Genomic DNA, 20,906 nt, shown 5'->3' with positions numbered 1-20,906 from the left:
GAAGGGCACTGTATAACATCAAGTCTTCCATCTCTGTAACATCGCCCGTCTCCGCCCCTGCCTCAGCTCATCCGCTGCTGAAGCCCTCATCCGTGCCTTTGTTACCTCCAGACTTGACTATTCCAACGCACTCCTGGCTGGCCTCCCACATTCTACCCGACGTAAACTGGAGGTGATCCAAAACTCGGCTGCCCCGTGTCCTAACTCGCACCGAGTCTCGCTCACTCATCACCCCCTGTGCTCGCTGCCCCGTGTCCTAACTCGCACCGAGTCCCGCTCACCCATCACCCCCTGTGCTCGCTGCCCCGTGTCCTAACTCGCACCGAGTCTCGCTCACTCATCACCCCCTGTGCTCGCTGCCCCGTGTCCTAACTCGCACCGAGTCCCGCTCACCCATCACCCCCTGTGCTCGCTGCCCCGTGTCCTAACTCGCACCGAGTCTCGCTCACTCATCACCCCCTGTGCTCGCTGCCCCGTGTCCTAACTCGCACCGAGTCCCGCTCACCCATCACCCCCTGTGCTCGCTGCCCCGTGTCCTAACTCGCACCGAGTCCCGCTCACCCATCACCCGCTGTGCTCGCTGCCCCATGTCCTAACTCGCACCGAGTCTCGCTCACCCATCACCCTCTGTGCTCGCTGCCCCGTGTCCTAACTCGCACCGAGTCCCGCTCACCCATCACCCCCTGTACTCGCTGCCCCGTGTCCTAACTCGCACCGAGTCCCGCTCACCCATCACCCCCTGTGCTCGCTGCCCCGTGTCCTAACTCGCACCGAGTCCCGCTCACCCATCACCCCCTGTGCTCGCTGACCTGGCTCCCGGTTAAGCAACGCCTCGATTTCAAAATTCTCATCCTTCTTTTCAAATCCCTCCATGGCCCTCGCCCCCTCCCTATCTCTGTAATCTCCTCCAGCCCCACAACCCTCCCGAGATGTCTGCGCTCCTCTAATTCTGCCCTCCTGAGCATCCCCTGATTATAATCGCTGAACCATCGGTGGCCGTGCCTTCTGTTGCCTGGGCCCCAAGCTCTGGAACTCCCTCCCTAAACCTCTCCGCCTCTCTCTCCTCCTTCAAGACGCTCCTTAAAACCGACCTCTTTCACCGAGCGTTTGGTCACCTGCGCTAATTTCTACTTCCGCGGCTCGGTGTCGAATTTCTTTAATCATAACACTCCTGCGAAGAGCCTTGGGACGTTTCACTACGTTAAAGGCGCTATATAAATACAGGTTGGTGCTTTAGATGGTGTCCTGGCGGGTACCCAGTGACCATGGGACTGCGGCCCAGCGAGAGTCAGCTGAGAGGGAGAGGGAAGATCACCCTGTACAAATGTATAAAAAGCACTCCGATTATATTCTTTCCTCTTCAGTTGAGGAGAGTGCTGCAGAAAATGGATGTGAGTGAGAACCCGCGCCCCCCCACCCCCCGCCCTTACCCACGATATTGGAACGATATTGTACAGCGAGCATCGCTCGGTTCTGGGAGCCCCTCCCCCACGTTCTCTCCCCCACTTCCGCGGTTTCAGTTGTAAATGCGACAGCTGCTCACCTGGTTCGAGGGGCACCGGAAAGCCATTCGTCGTGTTTCTCAAATGTTGTCAAGTAAGACGCAATCTCCTGAAAAGAAGAATCACATCCCAGTCAGTCAGTGACGCGCACCATTCCCACAGGGCTACCCGCGGAAATGGCGCAGGGTGGGGCCCATTTGTCTTTCAACGTGCAGCGCTCTCTGGCGCAAATAGTCCATCCCTCTGCCCCCTCGCGCTCCTAGACAGCCCGACACATGCTGCTACCTGCCCTCCGCAGCCCACCCAAATATGCCCTCCTTCCACGCCCGTCAGGCAGAGTCTGTTTGATCAGCAGGTGACAGGGTAGGTGCAGGGAGGATGTTTCTCCCCCCCCCCGGGCTGGGGAGTCTAGAACCAGGGGGTCACATAGTCTCAGGATAAGGGGTCGGCCATTTAGGACCGAGATGAGGAGAAACTTCTTCACTCCGAGGCTGGCGAATCTTTGGAATTCTCTGCCCCAGAGGGCTCAGTCGTTGAGTATATTCGAGGCTGAGATCGATAGATTTGTGGATATTAAGGGAATCAAGGGATCGGGCGGGAAGGTGGCGTTGAGGTCGATGATCAGCCGTGATCTCACTGAATGGCGGAGCAGGCTCGAGGGGCCGAATGGCCGCCTCCTGCTCCTAATTCTTATGTTCTTATGCCAGGCGGCCCCCACCCAATGCCCACATGCATCCCCCCCCCCCCCCGCTCCAGCCGGATCACGAGCTGCTCTTTCCGGCCGACTACTCCTCCCCTGAGCCAGGCTGCTGCGGCCAATTGTAACTCACACCCATCAAGCGGTCAGGCCTGGAACCACCTTGGTCAATGGGGCCGAGGTGCTCACTGGATCAGTTCACCGAACCACTCGGAAAGTCTCACGTGCGCTGCCCTGCTTTCCCCAAGGCGGTTCTTCATTTAAAACTCGGGGAAAGAATTGTCGGTGGCTCTGCTGACACAGAAGTGCTTGTCCCGTTAGTGACTGAGAAATATTCCGGTGTAAGGGGCCTTCCCCCAATCACAGGTTCATTCTCAACAATTTGGAATTTTAAAGTTTCGATCGGAACCAAATTTCCCCAATTAACGTTTTTTTTTAAAGCGCGGCTCATGTTTCCTTAATTGGGGCAATTATTCAAACGGCTGCTCGTTGCTGGCTCTGCACGCAGCAATTTCCACAACCGAAGGCGGCACGTCTCGGGATCACGCAGCAGGGGGTGTCGGTATAGCAGCCGCAGGAAGCTGAATATTGATGCCGCATTGACAGTCCCGGAAACTGAGCTCTCCCGTCACTGACTGCAGACATCACACTGGGGGTTAAAGGTCAAGGGTGGAGGGCAAAGGATGGGGGAGGGGGGCTGGGGGGAGGTGATCAAAGAATGGGGAGGTCAAAGGTTGGGGAGAAGGTCAAAAAGTTGGGGAGAAGGTCAAACGACAGGGAGAAGGTCAAACGACGGGGAGAAGGTCAAACGACGGGGAGAAGGTCAAAAGATGGGGAGAAGGTCAAAGGATGGGCAGAAGGTCAAACGACAGGTGGGGGGCTGAACAGATCAAAGGTCAGGGAGGGGAGGAAAGGTCAAAGGATGGGCAGAAGGTCAAACGACGGGCAGAAGGTCAAACGATGGTGGGGGGGCTGAACAGATCAAAGGTCAGGGAGGGGAGGAAAGGTCAAAGGATGGGGAGAAGGTCAAACAACAGGGAGAAGGTCAAACAACGGGGAGATGGTCAAATGACGACGGGCGGGGGGCGGGGGGTGGGGGGCGCGGCAGATCAAAAGGACAGGGATGTTTGTATACTTCCCTTGATCACCTTTCAGTTTTAAGCCTTGTTAGTTTGCAGTTTCCGAACAAGTTGTGTTTGTCAACAGTTTTATGTTCCTCTTTAGATGATGTTGAAACTCGGGCTCTGACAGTCGGTGCTATCGGTACCTTCACGGTCCACGTGGTGAGTCACCACTTTCAGCAACAGGGATACATTGTGCCGTGGCTGAGAGAGAAAGGGTTTGGTGACAGGCACATAACCAGTGCGTGCCGTCTGGCCCATTGGGTGCAATAAGGAGAGTACTAGGAAATGTCTGATTGGATGTAGTTTGCCGCACTTGTGTTTTTTGGGGAATAACACGGGGAAATTGGGCTTCTGTTAATGTCGGGGCACTCACCAGACACAGGACAAGCAATAGGCATCCATAGTCACCACCCAGCTAAATCGGCCGGGGTAATATCAGTTCTCGCTCGGGTCTGTTAAGTAATGCTTCGATACTTGCATGTCTCTCAAAATAAATTGTAGCAGCAACCAATTGGCTCGACCCTATTGGGCAAGAAATGAGCTGGGAGTGGGTGACAAGCGGGTCCAGAGGGTGAGACTATCAGCTCTGTGTGTTGAGGGAGAGACAATGTCTTTGATGGGAGTGCAGGATGGGTGAGGCCCAGCGTCAGAGAGCCTGGGAGTTCGAGCATCGTCGGGAGGTGGAGCGGGGTGATCAAAGGGACCGACAAGAGGCCAGCCGGTGCAGCTGCAACAGGGAGAGAAGGCAAAAAAGCAGAAAGAAATCGAAAGGTGACATCACAGCCAAGGGGGTAAGTGATTGGCTGGTGATTAGTAAGTAGTTTTTCTTTTTCTTTTCTTTATCAGTAAGTAACCTTTAGCATTGTTGTTGCCAAATTAAGTTTATCTAAGGGTTAAGTCATGGGAGGAGAGCTTGGACACATGTTATGCTCCTCCTGTACCATGTAGGAAGTCAGGGACGCTTCCAGTGACCCTGACGACTACGTGTGCGGGAAGTGTGTCCGCCTCCAGCTCCTGACAGACCGCATTGCGACACTGGAGCTGCGGGTGGATTCACTCTGGAGCAGCCACGATGCTGAGAATGACGTGAGTATCACATGTAGTGAGTTGGTCTTACCGCAGGTAAAGGGTACACAGCCAGATAGGGAATGGAAGACCAACAGGAAGAGCAGTGCAAGGAAGGTAGTGCAGGGGTCCCCTGCGGTCATCCCCCTGCAGAACAGATACACCACTTTGGGTACTGTTGGAGGGGGATGACTCATCATGGGGGAACAGCAGCCAAGTTCATGGCACCGTGGGTGGCTCTGCTGCACAGGAGGGCAGGAAAAAGAGTGGGTGAGCGATAGTGATAGGGGATTCGATTGTAAGGGGAATAGATCGGCGTTTCTGCGGCCGCAACCGAGACTCCAGGATGGTATGTTGCCTCCCTGGTGCAAGGGTCAAGGATGTCTCGGAGTGGGTGCAGGATATTCTGAAAAGGGAGGATGAACAGCCAGTTGTCGTGGTGCATATCGGTACCAACGATACAGGTAAAAAACGGGATGAGGTCCTATGAGACGCATTTAGGGAACCAGGAGCTAAATTAAAAAGTAGGAACTCAAAAGTAGTAATCTCAAGATTGCTACCAGTGCCACGTGCTAGTCAGAGTAGGAATCGCAGAATAGCTCAGATGAATATGTGGCTTGAGGGGTGGTGCAGAAGGGAGGGATTCAAATTCCTGGGACATTGAAACCGGTTCTGGGGGAGGTGGGACCAGTACAAACCGGACGGTCTGCACCTGGGCAGGACCAGAACCAATGTCCTAGGGGGCGTGTTTGCTAGTGCTGTTGGAGAGGAATTAAACTAATATGGCAGGGGGATGGGAACCTATGCAGGGAGACAGAGGGAAGTAGAATGGGGGCAGAAGCAAAAGATAGAAAGAAGAAAAGTAAAAATGGAGGGCAGAGAAAGCTAAGGCAAAAAGCAAAAAGGGCCACATTACAGCAAAATTCTAAAGGGGCAAAGTGTGTTAAAAAGACAAGCCTGAAGGTTCTGTGCCTCAATGCGAGGAATATTCGGAATAAGATGGACGAATTAACTGCGCAGATAGCAGTTAATGGATATGATGTAATTAGCATCACGGAGACATGGCTCCATGGTGACCAAGGCTGGGAACTCAACATCCAGAGGTATTCTACATTTAGGAAGGATAGACAGAAAGGAAAAGGAGGCGGGGTGGCATTGCTGGTTAAAGAGGAAATTAATGCAATAGTAAGAAAGGACATTAGCTTGGATGATGTGGAATCGGTATGGGTTGTAAGGTTCGAAAATCCACGTCCGCATTTTATTGGAACACCCTAAGGACAAGAAAACTACCATGGGATCGTCCTATACATTTTAAATGAACATTTCTGGCCAAGTAAAATCCTCAGACCAGGCAGGCTGGAAAACATGTGGGCGGATACAGACATTGTGGAGTCTGGCTCACAAGCGAGACAGAGGCACTGGCCAATGGGGGAAAAGTGCATTCTGGCCGGCCAATCAGGGGTCGAGTCAGGCCTGAAGCGGGGAAATCCTCAACCAATGGGGACTACCCGGCCCAGTTTGAAAATATGACTCACCCCTAATGAATGTGGACCATCATCGACCTAATGGCCCATCAAAGGGGAGGCCCAAACCGATTGACTCCCAGGACTGTTACATTGGACCAGCAGACGTTGAGGCACCAATGTGCACCGAAACAATAGCCCTGTCCTCACACCTACCTGTACCCGTGACATCTTCTGATTAAATATCCAAAGCTATCTCCCCGCCCAAACTTACACAATGGACCACCATCTGAGTTTGAGCGCGAAAAGGCGAAACTAAATTGGATACAAAGATAGGAGCTACAGAACCAGAGGTCGGAGGCTGGAGTCAGCTTGTGGGAGTTGAGTCAGTTTTTCACAGGGCCCTCGCTCTGGGGAAGGTGTGCTTAACTCCAGCAGCTTTTTGCTCGGGAGCCAACCGAAAGGCAAAGAGAAGAAACCGACACAACATCGAGGAGGAAAACCGAACCAACGAACAACGTAAAACCCACCCCAGAGGGACCCCGAGCTGAAATAAGTGCCCCCAGAATCCCGGAGTTGATAGGATTGTGCCCAAACCCCCTCACAGACTCAATTTAGGATAGGAATTGGTAAGAAGGGTGGAAGTGGGAGGTGTGGTTGTGTGTGAGTGGAATGTTTTAACCTCTTATTTTCCCCTTCCCTGTTGCGAGATTTTTCGTGTTGTTGAGTGAGATTGTGCCATTACTGCTATTTATGACCTCTTCCTATGCCCTCTATCTTTGTGTTGACTATTCTAAATAAACAACATTAGCCATTTTGTACTCTTACCCACTGTGTCTGGTGCCTCATTACTCACCCACCCTCATAAATCGCACGTACAGAACCCCAGGGGGAGTGTGGATTCGAACCCACACCCCAAGCTCCCCTTACAATGGCGACCACGACGATGGGACATGCGTTGAGTGAGGGGGAAGAGACAGTCAGTCTTGGTGGAGAGGAGTATAAAATGGAGGGTAGGGTTGCTAGGTCTGTAACAGCAAGGAGAAACTGCTCGAGGAAGTGGGTGCAGGCGCTGCTGAGTGCTGAACGGCCTGAGGACGCAGCAGCCAGGTGGACCCAGAGTAAAGAGCATAAAAGATCAGTGGAAAAGGCAGTGTGGCTGATTTGCTTTCGGAAGCAAATACAGGTCTTCGACCGGCAGGTAGACATCCTGCAGACAGAGTTAGCTGAGCAGAGAGAGGAATTAGTAAAGACCAGCAAAGAAAGGGAAAAGCTGGATCAGAATTTAAAGTGAGAGAGGCAGGAACGAGAGGGGGATGGAGAAAGCTATCGCAACCACAGGGAGTACCTTCAGTCCCAGGTAACTGAGGGAAACGGTCACGTCAGGGGACTGCAGGAGGAACTTGCCCAGGCTCAGAACCAGGGAAGGTTGGGAGAGGGTAAGAGTCTCCAGCTACAGGCTGCACTTCAGGCGTGCCACAGCAGGGCAGAGGCGGATCATCGATCCTTTCAGGAACAAATCGATCGGCTCACCCTGGCTCTGGCTGAAGCCAAAGCAGCCCTTGTTCCAGCCGGAGCAAAAGCTCTGGAAGTGCCCGAGACTCGAATCCCCACCCGGCCCGACACCAAAGCTCTGGCCCTGGCTGAGGCAAAAGCCCTTGGCTGGGCTGAAAGCCAGGCACCCAGTCAAGGAGTGGTGTGCCTTATCAGCCCAGCCGAGGTGCGGAAGGGGGAGCACAGTGAAACAGGCTGTGGGGAGGGGGATAGGGAGGAAGAATCCTACAGGCCCTCTCCCACAGCCCCATTGGGGATCTCGGAGGAGAGGCAGGGTAAAATGCTGGAATCTAAACCTCCGGGACCAGCCCCAATGTGCCCCATCAGGCAGAGTAGATTCGGACCACCCGCAGTGGGTCAGGCTGACGGTCCCCTACAGAACCAGTACGTGGTTCCCCACAGTGCCACCCAGCTGCGGCAGATGGTGGCCCGTGTGAATAAACTTACCCGAAAAGGAGACCCTTCTGTCCACTTTATGGAAGTAGAGCAGGTAGGAGACATAAATGGCTGGGATGAGGCCGAACGGAGCAAACTGCTCCTGTTCTCACTGGGCCCAGCCCTGTGTCAGGCTCTCTCTGCTGAGAGCAAGAGAGGTCAGCGAACAGTGGCCGCTCTCCAGGAGGATATCCAGGAGGCCGTGGGGTTGAATGACGGCTGTCCGTTCGACCGGGTACAGGCCACTGTCCAGAGACCCGGGGAGACCCCCCCAGGCGTTCGCTGATCGACTGTGGCCAGTGTATGAGGAAGCCAGTGGGGGGAATTTGGACCGACCCCAGCTGGATGCACACCGACATGGTCACTGGCTGCAAACAGCCTCCCGGAGTTGCGCGCCCAGGCCAACCTGTGGTTCGATTTCAGAGACCGCCAAGCCACAGAGGCAGCTGACCCTCTCTTTTCACAATGGCAGAATCGGAGGGGAGAAACCCACCAAGGGGAAGGTGCATGAGACCCTCCCGGCTCTGAAAAGAGAGAGTGGGGGCAAGAAGGGAATTGGCAGGCAGGCAGAGAGGTGGCTTGCTCCGGGTGCGGAGAGACAGGGCACATGAGGAGGGAATGACGGGCTCCGAGGCAGGAAAAGAGAGATCCACAGGTCCCAACCTCAGCCCCCACGGCCGCAAGCCCTCCCAGACCAGCTGTGCCCAGCCATGCCGCCCCACTCGAGGGTCTCCTCGCGGCTCTGCAGGCACTCCTTACCCTGACTGGGGGAGAAGTCCCTCAGGCCCAGACCAACACCCCGCAATGACTAGACCCCGAGGAACCCGTGTACCTCTGCCCGGTCACCTATGATGCGTGGAGCAGACCACGTGTCATGATGGGGATTGAGGGGGTCCGGGGGGAGTATCTGCTGGACACAGGGGCCTCGTGGTTCATGCAGACGACCCGACCACCTCACCCCTATCCAGTGGGATCCCCTACTCCAGCTTCACTGGAGAAGAATGCGAAGGCTTCTTCTCCAAACCACTGCAGATACACATAGGCACCCTCCACACCATGTGGAAGTGTGTCCTTCTGCCGTGGGAGGGAGTGGGTCAAGGCATCCTAGGGGCAGATTTCCTCAGCGGCCAGAAAATTCTGGTCGTCCTGAGGAACCACTGTCTGTGGGGCACAGCTGACGCCGGGGAGGGGGAAGGTACAGCAGTCATCCAGGGGAAGTAGGGGAAGGGTTCCCTCTGCACTGTAAAGCCGAAGGAGGGATATGACCTCGGCGCTCTGGTAGACGGCACCCCGATTATCTATCGGGCTTTGTGCGGGCCAACCTGGCGCCATTTGCCAGGCATAAGCACGACTGTGGACGGGTAATTGGGGTCGAGGTCAGAGTAGATGGGGACCCCATGTCTAAGCCCCAGAAGCAGTATAATTTTCCCAGGAAGGCTGAGGCAGACCTAGAGGTCGCATTGGGATCTCTAGTCAGACAGGGAGTGTTGAGACCAATAGCCACAAATGTGAACTTTCCACTTTGGCTGGTAAGGAAAGCGGACAATTCTTGGAGGGCCACGGTGGACTACCGAGTCCTCAATAAAAATACCCCTGCCTGTGTGCCCACAGGGGCAGCTGTAGCCGGCCTAGTCACAGCCATCCCCGCATCCGCAGCCGTCTTTACAGTGCTGGACATCTCGAATGGGTTCTGGTCCATCCCGCTGCGGCCTTTACAGTCAAAGGACAGCAGTATACCTGGAACTGTCTTCCCCAGGGCTTCCACAACAGTCCGAGCATTTTTCATCAGTATATGGCCAACTGCCTGAAAGAGTTGAGCAGACCCAGACAGCTAGTCCAGTATGTGGACGACCTCCAGCTATTCTCCGATTCGGAGGAAGAGCACGGTCCCCTGCTGGCAGAGCTGTTGGGACTGCTGCACGAGGAGGGTTTTAAAGTAAACCCAAAGAAGGCACAGATCGGCCGGACAGAGGTAAAATTCCTGGGGCTGACTGTGCGGGCAGGGGAGAGAGCCATTGATGAGGCTAAGAGGAGGGCAGTTCAGGAGTTACTGGCTCCGACGACAGTTACAGGGGTGAGGTCGTTCCTGGGTCTGACCGGTTACTGCAGGGACTTCATTGAGGATTACGCAGCCATTGCAGCCCCCCCGCTACTCCGGCTCCTGCGCAAAGGCGTGGAGTGGGAGTGGGATGAGGACTGTGATGCAGCGTTTACCCGCCTCAAGGGAGACCTGCAGAAAGCCCCGGCCCTGGGAGCGGTAGATGAGGGCGAGGAGTTTTTCCTGGAGGTAGCAGCCAGCGGGGATAGCTTAAGTGCTGTGCTGATGTAACAGCGGCACGGCCAGCTGAGGCCGGTGGTCTACTCCTCCAGGGTCCTCACTGAGGGTGAGAGGGGTTACTCAAACTGTGAAAGGCATCTGATGGTCACCCACTGGGCTGGCAGGTGTTTACAGGAGGGTCCCCAATCACCCTCCTCACTCATCACAGCCCCACTCAGATGCTGCTGGATGGGAGAATTAAGGATGGGACAGTGAGCAGCGCACACATTGCTCGCTGGACCCTCCTGCCCTCACAGATGGATTTGAGAGTAAAAGGGATGTGTGAGCCCCGACTGGCAGCCAACATGCTGTACCCCGGGAAAGCCCACTGTTGCTCGGTTGAGGGGGTCTGGGACGTGGACATCGGACTCTGGGCGGGGATCCATCCCCACGGCTGGGAGATCTATGTTGACGGGTCCAGCACGGTGGTGGCGGGGGAAAGGCTCACAGGCTGCGGGATTTATGATCCCTGGGCAGGCATTGCCAGGGCCATAAAGCTCCCAGCCACCATGAGCGCCCAGCAGGCTGAACTGTCGACAGTCATGCATGTAGTCACTCACCCCGACGAATTCCCACGGCCCTATACTATCTGTTCAGATAGTATGTTCACCTGCAATGCCTGCACGGAGTACCTAGCCATCTGGTCCCGTCGCGGGTATACATCTGCACACGGTAAGCCCCTGGCCATAAAACCCCTACTGCAGCACATCATGCAGGCAGTCGGCACCGGGGCAGACATTTGCATTCACAAAGTAAAGGCCCATTACAAACATGAGCCCAGGGCAAGGAACCAAAAGGCAGATCAACTGGCCAAAGAGGGAGCCCGAACGGGAACCAAGTGGAACCCGCTCGAGGCAGGACAGGGGACACAAGGGAGCGCAGGGGTGGCTTTGGCCCGGGACCTCCAGCAGGTACAGGCGCGAGATCCCGTCCTCAAGTCCGTCATGGACAAGCTGACTGCGGGAGAAAAGGTCGAAGGACCGTACGGAGGCACAGGCCTCCATGTTAGGGAGAAGATGTTGTTTAAAGGAGAGCAGTGGATAGTGCCCCAGCAGCACCAGAGGGAGTTCCTTCAGCTGGCCCACGCAGGCCCTGGAGCTGGACACCCCGGACCGGAGGTCACCTGGCAACGGATGGAACAGGTCGGGTGGTGGCCCCAGCTCCGGGAAGACACTCGTGAATTTTGCGCGAACTGTCTTGTCTGTGCAACCAATAATCCAGATCCCCAGAAAAGAAAGGTGTCTCTAGGACACACAAGGAGGGCAGAGGGACTGTGGCAATCGATACAAATCGATTACATAGGGCCCCTACCTGTGGCTCAGGGAGGGTACCGGTACTGCCTGGTTTTGGTGGACACTTTCACAAAGTGGGTTGAAGCCTTCCCTTGCCGAACAGCCACAGCAGCGGGGACCGTCAGGATATTGGTTAGGGAGGTGTTCTCCAGGTGGGGACTTCCACAGTACATGGAGTCCGACCGGGGGAGCCACTTCACAGGACAGGTCATGCAGGCAACCCTGAAGGTGCTGGGGATTGAGGGGAAGTGGCATGTGGCCTACAACCCCCAGTTCTCGGGGCTAGTGGAGCGTATAAATAGGACCTTGAAAGAAAAACTCAGGAAGGAGACTGGGGATTCCCCGCAGAGGTGGGTGGAGAGGTTGCCCCTGGTTTTGATGGGGATCCGGGCCAGCCAGTCGAAAAGCACGGGGTATTCCCCATACGAGCTCATGACTGGAAGAGCCATGCGAACCCCCACCCATGTACTTGCCCCGGTCCTGACGGAAGCTCAGGTAATCGAGGTGAATAGGGACCGCTTTACCAAGAGTCTGTTGGAGCACCTCAAGCAGATTCACTGGCAGGCGGCCACTAACATGGGGAAGCAGCATCAGGCCAACCGATTGCTGCTGGAACCGAGCAAACACCACGAGTGGCAGGTGGGGAACCAGGTCATGGTCCGCAACTTTGCCAGGGTGGGAGTCTTTGAGCCACTATACATGGGGCCTTACAGCCTTGTCGACAAGGCAAGCCCCATGGTATACGCGGTCAAGGTGCCCCACCGGGTTAAACGGTTTCACATTAACCAATGTAAACTGTTTAACCCCAACAAGGCAAAACCTCGTGGGAAAGGGCAGCCTGGAGGGATAATCCCGACGGGAAGCCCAGGCCCCCAGCCCACCAGTGCGGCCCCACCGATCCCACCACAAGGAGCAGTGAGTTGCTTCACAGGTACAAACTACCCACAGATTTGGGACCCACAGGAAGGGGGATTCCCACCCTACATATGGGCCCAGGACTCACCTCCAGCCATTAGGAGATCCGCTCGGACTCCGCAGCCAAGGGTGCCACCGTCCCTAGCAGCCTGTTTTACTTTCCCGAGAGGCACTAGGGGAAAAGGGCCGCGCAGGGCAGGCAGCCAGTCACTGGACGGGACCCCGCAGTCAAGGTCTCCTGACGGGGAAGGGGTTGTACCGGAGACAGGGGCCGCTGACAGTGAGGAGCCTGTCGGGGCTAGCCTAGCTTTTGGTGCAGACAGCCCAGAGCCTGCAGGAGAGAGGGTGACAGCGGGTCCCAGCAGTGAGTGGTCCCTGGAAGAACAGAGGAAACGCTGTGAGAGTATCAGCTGCGAGTGGTTTCGGGTGGAACCTTTGTACAACCCAAAGCCCCCAGAGGATACGGGAGTCCCCGGCAGGGAGGAGCCTGCCGGGGGAATTTTCGTTGCTCCCGAGGGCAGTGAGCCATCCCTGGAGGGGGTGAGGGGCTGTACCAGCCCAGTAAGCACCCCCCGAAGCTCGGGGGACACCTTGGCAGGAGAGACAGAGGGGCCGCGGAGGTCGGTCCGGCCCAAGAGGCCAAAGGAGATGTGGTCTCCCCCCTACATTCCCCCGCATAAAAGGAAAACCAAGGAGCGTCCCAGGGATTAGCACAGCCACCCGGGAAGGGTGGCAAGCAGGTTAAAAAGGAGACCAGTAGATGTGTACACACATATATATAAAGATTTCTCGAGTGTAGTGGGGCTCAGGTGGCCTCTGCAATACAGGGAGTATAACAGTGAGGCTTTTGAGCCAATAGGATTGGGAGCCTGAACTTCTTTTTTTTCTCTCACTTCCTCTTTTGTGTAAGGTTTGTTTGTTGTTTCAAGTGTTTATTAGTTGAAACCCCTTGACTTCCACAGCAAAATTGCGGTTTGCGGTCAGACCGATAGGCACACACAGTTTAAACCTGTGAAGGGTACTGTGAGGTGCAGGCAGAGTGGAAAATGGGGGAGGGATGAGCCAGGGGGCTCAGGGTTTTTGAACCAGCGATGAGGAAAATCCTGCTCCTGTGCACCTATATCAGAATGTGCATCGGCTACCGGGGAAGAGACTGAAGAAGCCATTATTTTTGGATGCTCGGTGGGGCAGGCACCGACTGTCACCACAGGAGAAGGGACACCAGGGGTAGAGGGGACCGCAATATATAGCCACAGGGGAAGGTGGCCAGGGTGGGTGGGGTCTAATTCCACTAGATACTCCAGCCACCCCGGGGTCACGTGTGGGGAGGCAGCAGTCTCCTGCCCCAGCAGTGAGGTGACCACATCCCGGGTTAGGGTAGTGGTTGGGAAGAGGGTTGGCCTGACCTGTAAGGGGCACATCCCGGTGGGAAGGTGGTGGTGGCTCAGGAAGCTGAGCACGGTCATGGGAAACCCGAAGGCAGATTGGGAGAGACTGGACAACAGCACCCACCGGACCATCACGGGCACCCAGAGGGGGAGTGAGTGTGCGTTGGGATAAATGGTGGGAGGCGGAGTTAGGAGTGTGTGTGTGTGTGCATGTGGGGATTAGAGAAGATATGCCCGGCAGGCATCTCCATAGCGTTCTCCCGACAGTGGCGGGATGAAGGGGAGGGGATGGGATGGGATGGGACCGGAGCATGGTCGCATGCTTAGTAAGCCACCCCAGCTCCATCCACGCCACCGAGTTAAGCGCACACCCTAGACAGCCCCTGCCCACAGCCCCGACCGAACCAACTGACACGGACAGATGCCCGACCACCACCCAGGGACCAGAGAACGGTTTGGTTTTGGTTCCCACGGACAAGCTGCTATACCAGGGGGGGTCCACTACGCCGTGGCCTCCGTCATCCTAAACCTTACCGAGGTGCACCTGCCTGAGTGGTGCCCAAAAGAGACAGAACGCCTCTACCAGGCTCTCCTTCGAGAAATGTTCAGGACATTCTACAAGCTCGATTTTGGCTGTTTGAATAAGACTTTGCTGTACCGTCTACAACCCAAAGACAACGTCAAACCGAAAAGACACAGAAAAGGGGTCAGGAATGAAGTTTTTACCGGTTTCATCAATAGCATGGACAATTATGTAGCACATTTCGGAGACCACATTCCAATTTCACCACAGCACCTGACAGATCTGTTCAAAGCAGCACAAAAATCTCAGAAACATTATTTCACCCTACAACAAAAAAAAAAACAGTACACTTGGGAGCCCAGATAGCTGACTTAAATTCAAGGCCCTGGTGGGATTGGAGGTCCCGGCCTGGGACCGCATCCTCTCTCACGCCCTGGTCGTGGCACAGCTGATCACCGGAGCCGATTTGCTGGCGATCCGCTGCCAGCCTAGGAGAAAGGGCCGTCGTTTAAAAATTGAGAAAGCTATGCGGGAGGCCCAGTCAAAGGCCAAACGAAAAGGGAGGGCTAGCAAAGTCTATGCAGTGTGACGGGACTGATTGTACGAGCCGAATGTATTGCACTGTAAAGAAAAGTCTGTACCTTGCAAAAGGTCCGTACCTCCCGATCTGTAATACTATGATGTGTGATTCTATGTACTATTGTGATTTTGGTGAAGGGTGTTGGTTGAGAAGCATTTTTACATTTTCAGTATTGTATTGATTCCAAATGTATGAATACCATTGGTATATTTTAATGTTTATCGTGGGTTTAGGTAAGATTTGGGGAAGGTTGGTTCTGTGAGAGGGAAAAGGTTTTGCTTCACATTTTGAAAACTCCCCGAGACAGAGTGTTTTAATGGGGGGGGGGGGTATAAGGTTTGAAAATCCACGTCCGCATTTTATTGGAACACCCTAAGGACAAGAAAACTACCATGGGATCGTCCTATACATTTTAAATGAACATTTCTGGCCAAGTAAAATCCTCAGACCAGGCAGGCTGGGAAACATGTGGGCGGATACAGACATTGTGGAGTCTGGCTCACAAGCGAGACAGAGGCACTGGCCAATGGGGGAAAAGTGCATTCTGGCAGGCCAATCAGGGGTCGAGTCAGGCCTGAAGCGGGGAAATCCTCAACCAATGGGGACTACCCGGCCCAGTTTGAAAATATGACTCACCCCCAATGAATGAGGACCATCATCTACCTAATGGCCCATCAAAGGGGAGGCCCAAACCGATTGACTCCCAGGACTGTTACATTGGACCAGCAGATGTTGAGGCACCAATGTGCACCGAAACAATAGCCCTGTCCTCACACCTACCTGTACCTGTGACATCTTCTGATTAAATATCCAAAGCTATCTCCCCGCCCAAACTTACACAATGGACCACCATCTGAGTTTGAGCGTGAAAAGGCAAAACTAAATTGGATACAAAGATAGGAGCTACAGAACCAGAGGTCGGAGGCTGGAGTCAGCTTGTGGGAGTTGAGTCAGTTTTTCACAGGGCCCTCGCTCTGGGGAAGGTGTGCTTAACTCCAGCAGCTTTTTGCTCGGGAGCCAACCGAAAGGCAAAGAGAAGAAACCGACACAACATCGAGGAGGAAAACCGAACCAACGAACAACGTAAAACCCACCCCAGAGGGACCCCGAGCTGAAATAAGTGCCCCCCAGAATCCCGGAGTTGATAGGATTGTGCCCAAACCCCCTCACAGACTCAATTTAGGATAGGAATTGGTAAGAAGGGTGGAAGTGGGAGGTGTGGTTGTGTGTGAGTGGAATGTTTTAACCTCTTATTTTCCCCTTCCCTGTTGCGAGATTTTTCGTGTTGTTGAGTGAGATTGTGCCATTACTGCTATTTATGACCTCTTCCTATGCCCTCTATCTTGGTGTTTACTATTCTAAATAAACAACATTAGCCATTTTGTACTCTTACCCACTGTGTCTGGTGCCTCATTACTCATCCACCCTCATAAATCGCACGTACAGAACCCCAGGGGGAGTGTGGATTCGAATCCACACCCCAAGCTCCCCTTACAGGGTGGAGCTACGGAATACCAAGGGGCAGAAAACGCTAGTGAGAGTTGTATACAGACCACCAAACAGTAGTAGTGAGGTTGGGGACAGCATCAAACAAGAAATTAGGCATGCATGCAATAAAGGTACAGCAGTTATCAGGGGTGACTTTAGAAACATAGAAAATAGGTGCAGGAGTAGGCCATTCGGCCCTTCTAGCCTGCACCGCCATTCAATGAGTTCATGGCTGAACATGCAACTTCAGTACCCCATTCCTGCTTTCTCGCCATACCCCTTGATCCCCCTAGTAGTAAGGACTACATCTAACTCCTTTTTGAATATATTTAGTGAATTGGCCTCAACAACTTTCTCTGGTAGAGAATTCCACAGGTTCACCACTCTCTGGGTGAAGAAGTCTCTCCTCATCTCGGTCCTAAATGGCTTACCCCTTATCCTTAGACTGTGACCCCTGGTTTTGGACTTCCCCAACATTGGGAACATTCTTCCTGCATCTAACCTATCTAACCCCGTCAGAATTTTAAACGTTTCTGTGAGGTCCCCTCTCATTCTTCTGAACTCCAGTGAATACAAGCCAAGTTGATGCAGTCTTTCTTGATATGTCAGTCCCGCCATCCCGGGAATCAGTCTGGTGAACCTTCGCTGCACTCCCTCAATAGCAAGAACATTCTTCCTCAAGTTAGGAGACCAAAACTGTACACAATACTCCAGGTGTGGCCTCACCAAGGCTCTGTACAACTGTACTCAAATTCCCTCGCTATGAAGGCCAACATGCCATTTGCTTTCTTAACCGCCTGCTGTACCTGCATGCCAACCTTCAATGACTGATGTACCATGACACCCAGGTCTCGCTGCACCTCCCCTTTTCCTAATCTGTCACCATTCAGATAATAGTCTGTCTCTCTGTTTTTACCACCAAAGTGGATAACCTCACATTTATCCACATTATACTTCATCTGCCATGCATTTGTCCACTCACCTACCCTATCCAAGTCCCTCTACAGCCTCATAGAAACATAGAAACATAGAAAATAGGTGCAGGAGTAGGCCATTCGGCCCTTCTAGCCTGCACCGCCATTCAATGAGTTCATGGCTGAACATGCAACTTCAGTACCCCATTCCTGCTTTCTCGCCATACCCCTTGATCCCCCTAGTAGTAAGGACTACATCGAACTCCTTTTTGAATATATTTAGTGAATTCATAGCATCCTCCTCGCAGCTCACACTGCCACCCAACTTAGTGTCATCCACAAATTTGGTAGATACATTTAATCCGCTCATCTAAATCATTTAATCTACATATTGATTGGGCTAACCAAACTGGTAGCAATGCGATGGAGGAGGATTTCCTGGAGTGTATTAGGGATGGTTTTCTGGACCAATATGTCGAGGAACCAACTAGGGAGCTGGTCATCCTAGACTGGGTGATGTGTAGTGAAAAAGGACTAATTAGCAATCTTGTTGTGAGAGGCCCCTTGGGGAAGAGTGACCATAATATGGTAGAATTCTTTCTTAAGATGAAGAGTGACATAGTTAATTCAGAAACTAGGGTCCTGAACTTAAGGAAAGGTAACTTCGATGGTTTGAGGCGTGATTTGGCTAGAATAGACTGGCAAATGATACTTAAAGAGTTGACGGTGGATAGGCAATGGCAAACATTTAAAGATCACATGGATGAACTTCAGCAATTGTACATCCCTGTCTGGAGGAAAAATAAAACGGGGAAGGTGGCTCAACCGTGGCTAACAAGGGAAATTAAGGATAGTGTTAAATCCAAGGAAGAGGCATACAAATTGGCCAGAAAAAGCAGCAAGCCTGAGGACTGGGAGAAATTTAGAATTCAGCAGAGGAGGACAAAGGGTTTAATTAAGAGGGGGAAATAGAGTACGAGAAGAAGCTTGCCGGGAACATAAAAACTGACTGCAAAAGCGTCCATAAGTATGTGAAGAGAAAAAGATTAGTGAAGACAAACGTAGGTCCCTTGCAGTCGGATTCAGGTGAATTTATGATGGGAAACAAAGAAATGGCAGACCAATTGAACAAATACTTTGGTTCTGTCTTCACGAAGGAAGACACAAATAACCTTCCTGAATATTAGGGGACCAAGGGTCTCTTGAGAAGGAGGAACTGAAGGATGTCCTTATTAGGTGGGAAATTGTGTTAGGGAAATTGATGGGATTGAAGGCCGATAAATCCCCAGGGCCTGATAGTCTGCATCCCAGAGTACTTAAGGAAGTGGCCCTAGAAATAGTGGATGCATTGGTGATCATTTTCCAACAGTCTATTGACTCTGGATCAGTTTCTATGGATTGGAGGGTAGCTAATATAACACCACTTTTTAAAAAGGGAGGGAGAGAGAAAATGGGTAATTATAGACCGGTTAGCCTGACATCAGTAGTGGGGAAAATGTTGGAATCAATTATTAAGGATGAAATAGCAGCGCATTTGGAAAGCAGTGACAGGATCGGCCTAAGTCAGCATGGATTTATGAAGGGAAAATCATGCTTGATAAATCTTGTGAAATTTTTTGAGGATGTAACTAGTAGAGTGGACAAGGGAGAACCAGTGGATGTGTGGTGTATTTGGACTTTCAAAAGGCTTTTGACAAGGTCCCACAAAAGAGATTGCTGTGTAAAATCAAAGCACATGGTATTGGGGGTAATATACTGACGTGGATAGAGAACTGATTGGCAGACAGGAAGCAGAGAGTCGGGATAAACGGGTCCTTTTCAGAATGGCAGGCAGTGACTAGTGGAGTGCCGCAGGGCTCAGTGCTGGGACCCCAGCTCTTTACAATATCCATCAATGATTTCGATGAAGGAATTGAGTGTAATATCTCCAAGTTTGCAGATGACACTAAACTAGATGCCAGTGTGAGCTGTGAGGGGGGCGCTAAGAGGCTGCAAGGTGACTTAGACAGGTTAGGTGAGTGGGCAACTGCATGGCAGATGCAGTATAATGTGGATAAATGTGAGGTTGTCCACTTTGAGGGCAAAAACGCGAAGACAGAATATTATCTGAATGGTGGCAGATTTGGAAAAGGGGAGGTGCAATGAGACCTGGGTGTCATGGTTCATCAGTCATTGAAAGCTGGCATACAGGTACAGCAGGCGGTGAAGAAGGCAAATGGTATGTTGGCCTTCATAGCTAGGGGATTTGAGTATAGGAGCAGGGAGGTCTTACTGCAGTTGTACAGGGCCTTGGTGAGGCCTCAACTGGAATATTGTGTTCAGTTTTGGTCTCCTAATCTGAGGAAGGACATTCTTGCTGTTGAGGGAGTGCAGCGAAGGTTTACCAAACTGATTCCCGGGATGGCTGGACTGACATATGAGGAGAGACTGGATCAACTGGGCCTTTATACATTGCAGTTTAGAAGGATGAAAGGGGATCGCATGGAAACATATAAGATTCTGACGGGACAGGACAGGTTAGATGCGGGTAGAATGTTCCCAATGGGGAAGTCCAGAACTAGAGGACACAGGATAAGGGGTAGGCCATTTAGGACTGAGATGAGGAGAAACTTCTTCACTCAAGACAGTTGTTAACCTGTGGAATTCCCTGCCGCAGAGAGTTGTTGAGGCCAGTTCATTGGATATATTCAAGAGGGAGTTAGATATGGCCCGTACAGCTAAAGGGATCAAGGGGAATGGAGAGAAAGCAGGAAAGGGGTACTGAGGGAATGATCAGCCATGATCTTATTGAATGGTGGTACAGGCTCGAAGGGCCAAATGGCCTACTCCTGCACCTATTTTCTATGTTTCTCGGAGCCCGCGGTGATAAAAATAGTCGAAGCGGACTTCGGCCCTGATCTTCAGGAGGCAGTTAATCACGGGTAGTTCCAATCGGGCTGGCGAGAGTTGTTGTACTAACCGATCCACATCAACTGGCTAAACTGTGGACCAGCAGCGGTTGAAGGAAAATTCATGAGCGTAAGAACATAAGAAATAGGAGCAGGAGTAGGCCATACGGCCCTCGAGCCTGCTCCGCCATTTAATATGATCATGGCTGATCCGATCATGGACTCAGCTCCACTTCCCCGCCCGCTCCCCATAACCCCTTAACCCCTTATCGGTTAAGAAACTGTCTATTTCTGTCTTAAAATATATTCAATGACCCAGCCTCCACAGCTCTCTGAGGCAGCGAATTCCACAGATTCACAACCCCCTGAGAGAAAAAATTCCTCCTCGCCTCAGTTTTAAATGGGCGGCCCCCTTATTCTAAGATTCTAGTTCTAGTCTCCCCCATCAGTGGAAACATCCTCGCTGGATCCACCTTGTCAAGCCCCCATCATAATCTTATACGATCAGATCCCCTCTCATTCTTCTGAACTCCAATGAAGGTTGAATGCAGCGCTGACGTGATGGAGCAAAGCCGCGCGGAAGAGTTACTGAGTGAAAGGAACGGAAAGGCTGCTGGGGTTTCGGTGTGGGTGTGCGTGAAGTTCCCTCAGTCACGAATGGTTAACTGGTCACAGCATTCCCTTCGCTCCAAAGTCTCTGCTTAAACAGTGTGGGTGCGATTGTTTGTTGTGGGTGTGAGCTCCGCCCTGGATTCTGTTCA

The 20,906-nt window shown here is 52.8% G+C and overlaps 2 protein-coding genes across 3 annotated transcripts in view; one reads left to right on the top strand and one right to left on the bottom strand.

Annotated features, from left to right (window-relative positions):
• The window catches only part of LOC139232695 (profilin-1-like), a 762,729-nt gene that overhangs the window by 167,861 nt on the left and 573,962 nt on the right, over positions 1–20,906 (top strand). The window lies entirely within an intron of this gene.
• Positions 1–20,906, bottom strand: part of LOC139232691 (calmodulin-binding transcription activator 2-like) — a 204,100-nt gene that overhangs the window by 150,203 nt on the left and 32,991 nt on the right. Inside the window, exon 3 of the mRNA XM_070863166.1 lies at positions 1,544–1,611. Coding sequence (XP_070719267.1) covers positions 1,544–1,611 — 68 coding nt within the window. The remainder of the gene's footprint in view (positions 1–1,543; positions 1,612–20,906) is intronic.

Source organism: Pristiophorus japonicus, chromosome 20 (genome assembly GCF_044704955.1).
Source record: "Pristiophorus japonicus isolate sPriJap1 chromosome 20, sPriJap1.hap1, whole genome shotgun sequence".
Taxonomy (NCBI): Eukaryota; Metazoa; Chordata; class Chondrichthyes; family Pristiophoridae; genus Pristiophorus; species Pristiophorus japonicus.
This window is presented reverse-complemented; position numbering and strand designations above follow the sequence as displayed.